This window comes from Dipteris shenzhenensis, chromosome 9 (genome assembly GCF_047967505.1).
Source record: "Dipteris shenzhenensis isolate YYH24624 ecotype China chromosome 9, Dip_SZ_1.0, whole genome shotgun sequence".
NCBI lineage: Eukaryota > Viridiplantae > Streptophyta > Polypodiopsida > Gleicheniales > Dipteridaceae > Dipteris > Dipteris shenzhenensis.
Genome location: NC_141604.1, coordinates 19560373 through 19572911, shown reverse-complemented (window position 1 = coordinate 19572911; position 12539 = coordinate 19560373). Strand labels below are relative to the sequence as shown.

At 41.5% G+C, this 12539-nt stretch overlaps 1 protein-coding gene across 1 annotated transcript in view; it reads left to right on the top strand.

Annotated features, from left to right (window-relative positions):
* Positions 1–11510, top strand: part of LOC147898336 (rhamnogalacturonate lyase B-like) — a 298485-nt gene extending 286975 nt beyond the window's left edge. Inside the window, exon 16 of the mRNA XM_087379149.1 lies at positions 11262–11510. Within this exon, the coding sequence (XP_087235275.1) occupies positions 11262–11510 (249 nt within the window). The remainder of the gene's footprint in view (positions 1–11261) is intronic.
* The last annotated feature ends 1029 nt before the right edge of the window (positions 11511–12539 follow it).

Sequence of the window (12539 nt, the reverse complement as noted above, 5' to 3'; positions counted from 1 at the left end):
ATATGTTGCAGCCCCAAACAGAAAACTCAGAACAGCAACAAATGCCATGCAGCCCGAGGAAAATGTTGTTGAACAAAAAATTATTACTTATAAAATAAGACCAAAGTCTCAGCCTGCTGAAGTAGCAAAAAAACCAGTAATTTCAGCTCCCAAATGGGCAAAACTCACTCTCAAGGATGCTGGCGATCAGCCTATTCTTGGTAGCACAAGGGGTGCTTCAAAGAGACTTCATGAAGTCAACTATGCATTGATGACCATAGTAATGGAAGCTCCAGAGGAGCTTGCTAATTTTCAGGAGGCACAAGACAATCCTCTGTGGATGGAGGCCATGAAATCAGAGATGTTTTCAATTCATAAGAATTCTACATGGGAACTAGTAGATCTACCAGTGGGCAATCTGTAATTGGCACGAAATGGGTATACAAGGTGAAACATCATGCCAATGATGAAGTGGAAAAATACAAGGCATGCTTTGCTGCTCAGGGATATTCACAAGCAGAAGGCATTGACTACGAGGAGACATTTGCTCTTGTAGCCAAGATGACCACTATCAGGTGTGTTGTGGCCATGGCTGGCTCATATGGTTGGCCAATCTGTTTTGATCTTGGCATTAGTTTGGTTCTCAACAAGTGCTTTGAACTCCTGAAACCAATGAAACACCTTAGATTTCTCTTTCATGAGAAAGATCCATGTAAATCTAGAGTAATCATCAATAAAAGACACATTTGGCACCACGATGTGACCGCACATTCACCTCACATACATCACTATGCACAAGCTGCAGTATATGTGTGGCTCTGACTGATCCATCCTTTTTGAAAGGCAAATGGTGCAACTTTCCCATAATACACCCTTCACAAAAAGAACTAGATGGTTGCTGCAATTTTGGCACCCCTTCAACCATTTGATTATTTTGCAAGTATGCCAATGCTCTATGATGTGCATGACCAAATCTAGCATGCCATAAATCACATGAAGATGCATTAGACATAGCCAAGGCATGCTGCACATGGGTCTTAGCATCCAAATTTAAAGACCCTTATCATAAGTGCCAGTGGCAACCACTGCATATCCCTTTCTAGGATCTTTGATTCGGCATTGATCATCCTGAAACTCCACAAGCATGTGCTGATCATGAGCTATGGATGGAACTGAAATAAGATTCTTCCGCAACTCTGGAACATACCAAACACCACGAATATACTTGACTTTACCATTATCAAGCTTAATGGGAATATGTCCCACTCCTGTAATGTCTTGAGAAGCATCATTGGCACAAGTAACTTGCCGCCCATACACAGGTTTGATGCTCTCAAACCACTCCTTATGAGGAGTCATATGCTGTGAAGCACCGCTATCCAAATACCAATTCTCATTCACATTAAGTGAATAGGCATCATCATTATTGCTATGAGCAATAGAATGATCACAATCACAATCCCCCCTGGAAGATATCTCAGAGAGTGTGGCTGCAAATACAAAATCCTGATCATCCTGAGCAAAGTGTGCATGTGGGCCAGATGCATTGTTCTCAGTATGAGCCACAAAATTACTGTTTGAGTTGCCTTGCCTCTTCTTCTCATTTGCAATGCGTTTCTGACATTCTAGAATGTAATGGCCTGGCTTCTTGTAGTAATTGCATCTGCCCTTTTTCACCTTAGCATCTTTGCTTGATCCAGCATTATTGGTGCTATTATTTGCCCCTTGTGGCTGGTTGTTTTTAGGCTTATATTTCTGAAATTTTCCCCTCTCCCCAGTGGCTAGAGCTTGCTCACTGCCATGAGAGCCACGAGAAAAATTATGAGCTCTTTCTTCTTCCTGCAATAACAAACCAACCAATTCTTCAAAAGAAATAGATGCAGCCCTGAGAGTGATGCTCAATGATGTAGCAAATGTACTATATGAAGGAGCAAGACTATTAAGAGTGATAGAGACCAATCTCTTCAATCTCCTCATCAACATTTGCAAGCTGATCTCGCAAATCTGTAGTTTTTGCTACATGCTCTGTGATGGTTTGACCATCAGTCATTTTCAGATCCTTAAGCTGATTATTGAGTGCAATCACCCTGGCCATATTCTTAACATTATGCATACGGGACAACTTGTCCCAAGCATCCTTAGAAGAAGTACAAGACTTAATAGTCTTCATGATGTGCCTCTTCACTGACAAGGAAATCAAAGAAAGTGCTTGAGCATTGCGATGGTCAAACTTCTTTTGCTCCTCAGAAAGAGGATGAGATGAGCTAGCAATAGAACCTTGATTGCTAGGAGTACTAGGGGCAGTCACAGGCCTAATTTCATCTCCACTAACAATATCCCAAAGGCCTTTTCCAACCAAAATATTCCTCAGCATAAAAGACCACAAGGCATAGTTTGATCCATCCATCTTATCTGCTTCAGTCAGGGTGCCAAAATTCTTAGAAAGAGACATGATTGCACTTCACAAGTAACCTGAAAATAAAATGCAAATATAGATAGTAAATCTGCCCCAAAGGTGTTGTCACAAAGCACAATTTCCTTCTGGAATCACAAGGAAAAATGGGCAATAGTATTTGCTCTGTAAGTATTCTCAACTTTCAGCCCAACAAAGGCTCGATAAGCATCAATCAAAGGTATAAAATCTGAAGCAAATGTTTGCTTAAAAGGCATCCAATGATAGCATTCACTGTTAGCCAACCTTTGGCTCAATATGCATCCAATAACTTGCCCCCAATTCTGATTTTTGTCTGCTGCGTGTAAAATATCACAAGAAAAGTGATCTCCCAATCCAAAATAGCTTCAAGATGACTCCAGAAAGAAGTCGACCAGATTTTGGGAGCTGAAACAGTCCAAAATCAGCAACAAAACTACCAGGAATGAGGTCGCCCAGCCCAGATGGTCTTCCTGGAGAAATGCGAGCTGAAAATAGGCTGGAAACTGATGAAAAACAGCAAGGAAATGCCAGATCTGAAGTTGTCCAGGCATAGGATGCTCCATGAAGCAGTTCGAGCTGATGTAGGGGCTGGAAACTGACAAAATCAGCAGCAAAAGTGCCCAGAATGAGGTCGCCCAGCCCAAATGGAGCTCCTTAAGATAGGCGACTGGAAAAAAGTGCTGCAAACCAGCAAATGGATCTGATTTTGAGGGTGTATGGCTGCGAAAGATCCCAAAAACAGCAAGTCTATAGTCGCCTAGGTCCAATAGTGACCCTGGTGAAGGCGCCCAGCTACAAGAGACCTCCAGAAAGCTGCTGCAGGCAAAAACGAGCTGGCTGGACTGATTTCTTCGCAACAGAAGTGACTCTTCGCGAGAGAATTGAAACCCGGAAGTGGTAGAAGCACGGGAAGCAATGCGGGAGCCAAGCTCTACCAATTGTTGGAACTGTGGGGAGACACGAAGTGGATAAAGAACACGAGAGTGTAGTCCACACACAAAGCTCCACTGAATAGTTCAACAATAGAAGTACAAGACTTGGGATATATATGAAACCCAAGTATAAAGTGAAAACCCTAGACTAGAATAACTTAGACCAAGTCTAGCCTACAATACCATACCATTGTATGTTCTATCAATAGATTATGAGGAGACATTTGCTCCAGTGGCCAAGATGACCACCATTCGTTCTGTCATCTCTCTTGCTGCGTTTTATGGTTGCTCAGTGCACCAGATGGATGTCAAGACCACTTTCCTCGATGGAGATCTTAAAGAGGAGGTCTATGTACATCAGCCCCAAGGTTTTGAGGTGAAATGATAGGAGCATAAGGTATGCAAGCTCAAGAAGGCTCTATATGGGCTGAAGCAAGCACCTCGTGCGTGGTATCAGAAGATACATCAGTTTTTGCTGTCCCAGGGCTTCGTCAACACTCATATAGAGCCAAATCTGTATGTTCTGCAGCAAAAATCAGAATTGGTCATGTTGGTACTATATGTGGATGACATCATACTCACTGGCAGTGATTTGCAGCAAATTACAATAGTGCAGTCCGCTTTGTGTCACAACTTTGACATGACAGATTTGGGCCTATTGCATTATTGTCTTGGCATTGAGTTTTGGCAGACCCATGATGGGATTTCTATGTCATAGACAAAGTATTCGAAGGGGTTGTTGCAGAAATTTAAAATGGAGAACTGTAAGCCTGTGGCTACTTCATTGGAAAAGGGACTCAAGCTGAGTAAGCATGATGCTGCTGAAAAGTTTGATGGCACTTTGTACAGGCAGTTGGTTGGCAGCTTGACATATCTATGCTCCACACGGCCTGATATTGCCTACACCGCAGGGCTTTTGAGCCAGTTCATGCATTATCCGACGATCGCACATTGGAACGTAGCAAAGAGGGTTCTCAGATATGTCCATGGCACTCTGTCTCTTGTCTTGCATTATGCTTTAGATTGTCATCTAAAGCTGAGTGGTTTCACCGACTCAAATTGGTCAAGGGACATTGATGACAGACGGTCCACTACTAGCTATTGCTTCTCATTGGGTTCAGCCTGTATCTCATGGCTCAGTAAGAAGCAAGAGCGAGTCTCTCTTTCCTCCAGTGAAGCAGAGTACAAAGCTGCAAATTCAGCCACTACGGAGTTAATGTGGTTAAGGAAGCTTTTGCATGACTTGCATCATGCATAGGATGGCGAAGCAAACTCTATCTTCTGTGACAGCCAGAGTTGCATTGCCATAGCCAACAATCTTGTCTTTCATGCTCGCATAAAACACATTGAAAATCATTATCATTATGTACGGGATTGTATTTCTGATGGCTTCACTGATCTCATCTATTGTCCATCTGAGGACAATGTGGTGGATATCTTCACCAAAGCCTTGTCAACAGATCTTTTCATACGACATCGACATGGCTTGGGGATCAGAGACATTCTCACAATGTCAAGGGGGGTTGTGAAGTGATTCACAATGACATTGTTTTCATGTACTCCCATAGGTTGCATATCCATCTAGAAGAATTTGTGCAACCATGGTACTTTAGGTACTGCAGGGTACACCTGAGATGTTTCCAGGGTACTTTCAGCCATATCTTTGAGGGGGGATTTGTAAGAGATTACAAAAGATATGGTGTTGTAGGCATAAAGTCAACCCTATGGTTGACCAGTAGTACTTGGGTACTATATATACCAAGTACTTGTATTGTTTCATAAAGAACATTTCTATTGGAGCTTTCTTGTGTGTGCACTCTTGCTCACTTGTGTTCACAACCTGTCTCCACTTTGTTCCTACATGCATATGATATTCTCATATCTCGCTATACTTCGTGTTGTGTTATACCTCAGGGCTTTTGCTTCCACCCATTTGGTGACGTGGTTGGTTGCAAACACGATGTACTTATTGCCTCCTAGTAGGTATATGGCAACCTTAAATGAAATAATAAAATCTAATCCCCATTTTTAGAAGGTTTCCCATGCTTATGTGGGATTTAATAGCATCTAATCTTCGAACTTTAGCCTATCCACACATTGGCATATGTTTGTACCTTTTACAGTGCCTTGGTACATCTACATCCCATTGTGCTTCACCATAACCCAGCCGTGATATCCTCCCAAAATGGCCTCCGCTACTGTTGGGATAAGTATGATTAAGGGCTTGCTCTATGGTGCATGCGTGCATCTAGGGGAGTCACATGTGTGTGTGTGTGTGTTGTAAAGGCACATCAAGTGCTATGATGTGTCTAGTGTGTGACCTAAGTGATGATGTAAGCCAAAGGCAATCCCACTGATGTAGGGACTGATTCCCACTGATGTAGGGGATGATTGCCACTTATGTAGGGAAGGTATTACCTTCTCCCCCTTTCTATAAGAGAGAGTCCTCTCTCTCACAATCCATAATAGAGAACTACATCTTTGTTTCATTGTGCTCTCACACCTTTTCAAGATGCATCTATTCTATCCTACGGGATTCTACACTTGGTATCAGAGCTTTAGGTTCTAGCTCTAGCCTAGCCTAGCATTAGATGCTTTCTCTAGCATAAACTACTAGTTTTTCAAAGCTTCTTCATCTTCTCCATTTTCCTCCTCCTTACCAAAATCTGTGAGAGCTCAGTTCTCCCATTATATGCGACCATTGCTGAAACCCTTTGAGCTGCAGACTCCTAGTGTACGGGCAACCTTCTAGCTGCAAGCAATTAAGGAGATTCCCTAGCATTAGATGCTTTCTCTAGCATAAACTACTAGTTTTTCAAAGCTTCTTCATCTTCTCCATTTTCCTCCTCCTTACCAAAATCTGTGAGAGCTCAGTTCTCCCATTATATGTGACCAATTCTGAAACCCTTTGAGCTGCAGACTCCTAGTGTACGGGCGACCTTCCAACTGCAAGCAATTAAGGAGTTTCCCTCTGTATGCGCAACGCCAACATGAAGACTGCTCGTCGATCTTTCGTGTAATGCCGCCTCTGTGCTTACCCATTTGCAAATTCCTCTGAGCCCGAGCTGCACGACACTACAGGCAAGCTGCTGATGAAATCTGAGCCCGTTTGGTTAAGAAATGGAGGCACAACAGACAAAAAACCAGTCGGTTTTCTCAAGCTTGGCTATGGCGATCTGGCGCAACATTGCGCCCTTCCTTGGTGGAGGACCTTCTTTGGTATAAGGCCTTTCTTCCTACATAAAAATCCCCTTGAATAGAGCTATGAATGAGAATTGCACCCTCCAAGTTCAGGCCTCTGTTTTGGATAGTTTTGACAATGTTGTGAGTTTGATGCTACATTAGATGCTACTTTAGCATTTCTGATGTTTTAAAGTGTTGAATAGCATCAGTACAACTGTGGCTACAGCTTTCCTTTAAGTTGCTATACCTGGATTTGCTTGGAATACTTTCATTTAGCCACCTCTATGAAGCATGCAAGTTGAAGCATCATTTCCATTATGATTTGTAGTATGGAATTTGGTTACAAGTCTTTGCTACACTAAATGCTTGTACTTTGAAGTTTTTCAACTCTTTCTAGCCTTGTAAGAGAGTAGACACTGCCCATTTTGGGTTAGACCCCCTCATGGCTACTTTCTTGAATATGGATAAGTTCAATGGTAAAGGCTTTCACACATGGCAGATGAAAGTTAAGTTTGCATTGATGAGGGAAAACCTCTGGGGGCTTGTCAAACCTGCTTCAACTTCTTCTTCAACAGCCTCTAATGCTGGAGAATCCTCAGCTCCGACACGCCCGGCACGAGATCCTGCTAGAGAGGAGAAAGCCTATGGCATCATTGCTCTTGGCTTAGGAGATGACTATATTCATCACATTTCTGATTTAGAGTCTCCTTCTGAAGTTTGGCAGAAGCTTGATATTATTTTTGGTGCTAGCTCTCACATCTCAAAATTGTCACTTTAGATTGCTTTCTTTGAATTGAAGATGGCTAGTGACACTCCTTTAGCTGCCCATGCCAATCACATGCGGAGTCTCATGACTCAACTTGCTTCTATCAACTCTCCAATCACTACAGATGATGCAATGGCAGTGTTGCTCAAAAGTATGCTTGAAGATTATGATCATGTTGTTACCACTTTGAAAAATATTCCTAATCCTACTCTTGAAGGTCTTATTACTGCTCTTCAAGAAGAAGAAAGGCACATGGAACTCCGGAGAGGCAATGACACAGCCTATGCCATAAAATCTCAAAAGGGCAAGTTTTCACCTTGCAAACATTGTGGGAAGACTAATCACCTCTCAAAAGATTGCTTCAAGATCAATCCTTGCAGACATTGTGGCAAAAACAATCACCATGAAAAGTATTGTAAAGCCAAAAAGGAAGCAACTACAAAGCCAGACACTACCAATCTACTTTCAGTTGATGTGCCTCCACAAGATGAGGCCTCCTATGAAGACTATGCTTTTTAAGCACTTTTTTGTTTATCATCACTTGGTCAAATTTTGAGGTTCTCTGCCTAGAGTAGTACTCCAAAAAGAATATCATATGTTATGTCTTTTGTAAATCACCTCTGGTCACCATATGATGTAGACCATGTGATATGTGTTTTGTGTATCCCATTTCTATGAACCTCACACCCTTGGGAACCCTTGCTAGCATGAGATCCTAGCCATAGATTTATCCTTGACCACCATGAGATGGCATGAGAAACTATGAGACTAGATGTATCCTTGACACTGCAAGAGGCAACCCCTTGAGGGGGGGTATGTTGGGATAAGTATGATCAAGGGCTTGCTCTATGATGCATGTGTGCATCTAGGGGAGTCACATGTGTGTTTGTGTGTGTTGTAAAGGCACATCAAGTGCTATGATGTGTCTAGTGTGATGTGTCTAGTGTGTGACCTAAGTGATGATGTAAGCCAAAGGCAATCCCACTGATGTAGGGACTGATTCCCACTGATGTAGGAGCTAATTGCCACTTATGTAGGGAAGGTATTACCTTCTCCCCCTTTCTATAAGAGAGAGTCCTCTCTCTCACAATCCATAATAGAGAACTACATCTTTGTTTCATTGTGCTCTCACACCTTTTCAAGATGCATCTATTCTATCCTACGGGATTCTACACTTGGTATCATCTATTCTCACGGGATTCTACAGCTACTCCTTGTGGTGCTTCAATCATCACTATCTCTCTCTCATGTGGAAAGCCATCCCCGCCTTTCTCGAGTCCAATCACTACCACAAATTCCTTGATGAATCTTCCATAGGTGCTGAGGAATCCCATGATCCAGCAAACTTGCTTGACATTGCTTAGCTCCTTCATTTTTTGAATGGCATCAATCGTTAAGCTCTCTATCATTATCCCTTCACAAGAATGGTGTGCCCCAACAAGACTCCTGAAAGACAAAGAATACACACTTGAGAATACATACTAAAAAATTATATAGGGAAATAGGTAGAAAGTTTGTCAACTTATTCTTGAAGGGTTTCCATCATGAACTTTTCAAACATGGATGGTGCATTCTTCAACTTGGATGGTAGTACCTTGCTCTACTATGCTCCCCATTAGTGATCAGGGGGTTCTATCTTATTTAGCCAGTGTGATCTGATTGTACCCACTATATCCATCCATGGATGAATACATCTCATATCCCACTACTTTGTGTAGACTGTTGTCAATGAATAATAGTGGAAAATGGTCTTTGATGGTTTTATTCATTTAGCTTTTATAGTCCATGTAGGAACACAAAGTGAGGGAGAAAGTTGGACAACAGCATGAGAATACACAACAAGTGTGAGAGAGAGAGAGAACCAACGTGAACCGACTAGATAAGGAATGAACACAATGAGTGATAAATAAAACTGGTGACCACTGGGTATATGTATGACCCCCAAGTGTCACATAGCAAGACTAAGTCTAAATAAATGAAATAACTCTAGACTAGTCTACATGTCCATACCAGTGACATAAATGTCCTACGTACCCCCCCTCAATGGTATGGATGTGATACTCTCGAGATGTCTCAGAAGTACCTAGGATACCTAAAGTACCATGGTTACAGAAATTCATCCATGAAAGGAGATAGCAACCTATGGGTAGTGTACACATACACACAATGTCATTTGACGCCTACATGTCCATACCAGTGAAAAATGTCCTATACACCCCTCCTTAATGGTATCGATGTGATACTCTGAAATGTCTCATAAGGACTTAGGGTACCTTAAGTACCATGGTTGCACAAATTCATCCATGAAAGGAGATAGTAGCCTATGGGTTCATTTGACTACCCCCTTTGACATTGTGAAAATGTCCCTCATCCCGATCTTCTTATGAAAGAATGGATTCGCCGCAAGAGATTTGGTAAAGAGATCCGCCACATTATCCTCAGTGGGACAATATTGAAGATCAATGTAGCCGTCATCAATACAACCCCGAATAAAATGATAATGGTTTTCAATATGCTTCGTCCGAGCATCAAAAACCAGGTTGTGAGCAATGGCGATGCATGACTAACTATCACAGCATATAGATATGGGAACATCCTCCTGTGAATGATGGAGGTCATACATGAGTTTCCTCAAACACATGTATTCTATGGTGGCTGCAACTACTGCCTTGTACTCCACTTCGCTAGAGGAGAGTGAGTTTCTGGGTTGTTTCTTACTTTGCCATGAAATACAAATGTTGCCCATAAAGAAACTATACCTGAAAGATCATAGTGGTAGGAAGAGAAGCAAGCTAACACTAGGAATGGAAAGGAAAGATAACAAGCATAATGGAAATGAAATGGAAAGGAAATGAAAGCAATGGACAAGTACTCACATGATACCAAAGAGCTTGATGTTGACTGATGTAATAGATAATAGACAAGTACAACACCTCGAAAAATAATCCTCCTCCAAGCAAATTGTGATGCAAATTGTAGGCACAAGATAGCAAGGATGAATCAAGTTGTTGCAGAAATTGTAGAGGTCATGCTCCACCAAGGATGGCGACGGCTCCTCTAGAAGTGGTAGACAGAAGTAGAAGGACAATAGCTCCAAGAGAATGAGGGGCAGAATATGGGCACCAACTTGCGGGCAATAGCTCCAAGAGAATGTCAGGCAGAAGGAGCGAATGGGGAGCTGCTACAGAGGTCAACGATGAAGAGGATGGATAGCTCCACGTTGAGCTGGCTGCATCATGCTTGGGCTGTCAAATCATTGAGCTCCAGAACAAAATTCGCGCGCAGAAAGCTCCACGTTGAGCTGGCTGCATCATGCTTGGGCTGTCAAATCATTGAGCTCCAGAACAAAATTCACGCGCAGAAACAAATTTCGTCACTTCTTGCAAGGGTTGTAACTTTTCACAGAAAACTCGGATTGCAATTATATAAAGATGAAATTTGTAGTACTCAATGTCCACTACAACTTTGCTGAAGACACAAATCTGTGATTCTCCTTCTAGATCCGGATAGAAGCGTCATATCATCCGCAAGTCACAGAAAGATGTAGTTGAAGAAAGGAGAAGAGAAGTGGCAGATCGAGAGAGAGAGAGAGGTGAATGGTAACATAAGGGGGGGTGACTTCCAGAATTGTTGTAGTGGTTTTGAATACCCTTTTTTGATTGAGGGATGAATTAAACTCGATTCTCAAGGGACCACCTACTATTTTTTGCATTTCTTCTTTTACTCATAGTTTGTTCTAGCATCAATGTATGATGAATCATGAATGGGAGAATTTACTTGATAAATTAATGCTAAAGATTGCAGCATACAGAATATGTGGTTATTCTCATGTTATACATCCAAAAAAATTGGCCTGCAAATAACATGATTATTTTTTGTTTAGTTCTGGCAATTAAACAGTGTGTATCCATTGAGCCATCTAATAACCAATGTTCTATCTAACAGATGTTTTATTCTTCTTCCATAGGTGAAAGTTAATGATCCATCTATCACACCTCCTCAATTTGAAACAACTAACTTCGGAGGGGACAATGCCATCGCAAGGCATGGTATCCATGGCTTGTACCATTTGTTTAATGTTGACATTACTCCTCAACTGTTGCGAGAGGGTCAGAATGTGATCTATCTTACACAAGCTAATACAACTAGTTGCCTTGTTGGGGTCATGTATGATTATTTGCGTTTAGAAGAGCCAGTTCTAGAAAAATGTATTTGATTGTAGACGACTATAAAGATACAAACTTGACACTTCTTACACATTGCTTTAATTAGATATTAGTTTATGAAATGCTCAACATTCAAAAAGTAACTTAAAAGAGAACTTTTAAACTCCATGGCATTTGTACAAGCTACGTGCGTGCGTGCGTGCGTGTGTGTGTGTGCATATGTTTGTCGCAGATGTTTGGCTCCACGGGAGGTTGTGTCTACTCTTCTTTGGCATTGCTTCCATACTTGTGATTTTTTGGGATTCCTTAGGCAACGTTTGAGAACCAAATTTCCCAATGTTGCTTTTGGAAAATCTTTTTGGCTTTTTGGGATACACCCACCTAGAAAGGAGTTTGATTTATTTTTCAGTTGGGTTTGTTATTGGGCACTCTGGACTCTATGGAAAGACTGAAATCATAGTCTTTGGTGATCCAACTTTTTCACTTTTGTCTTTTTCAGGCACTCTTTGCAGCAATCCTTTTATGATTGTCTGCAAACTCAGTATATAGACTATAATGTTTACTTGTCATATCTTCAAATCTTCGCTTGATGTATTTAAGCACTTTCCCTTCCTTTTTTTGGGATAGTGGGTTTGTAATATAACGCAAAATAATTTTCACCCAAAAAGTGTGTGTGTATTTAGCTCCGAGGGAATTCGTATCTCATATCTTTTGGCATTGCCTCGAGACACAGAGTTTCTTAAACATCCTTCGGCATAGATTGAGAATGAGATTCTGTCAAGCTTTTCTGGTGGTTTGGGATTTCTCCTAGACGGGCGGATTTTGAATTGTTCTTTATGTGGGTTCGTTACTCGGCACTTTGGACTCTCTAGAAAGCTAGAATCCATAGAGTCTTTGGTGATCCAGTTTTTTCTCTTGTTGTTTTCTTTCGTCATTCTTTGTAGCAATCGCTCTTCTATTTTCTACAAACTAAATGCATAGATCATGATTATATTTGTCCTACATGGATATTTTCTACCTCAACCCAACCGATTGCGCCTCGAATTAAGAACCCCAACACACAATTAAAAGTAACAAAG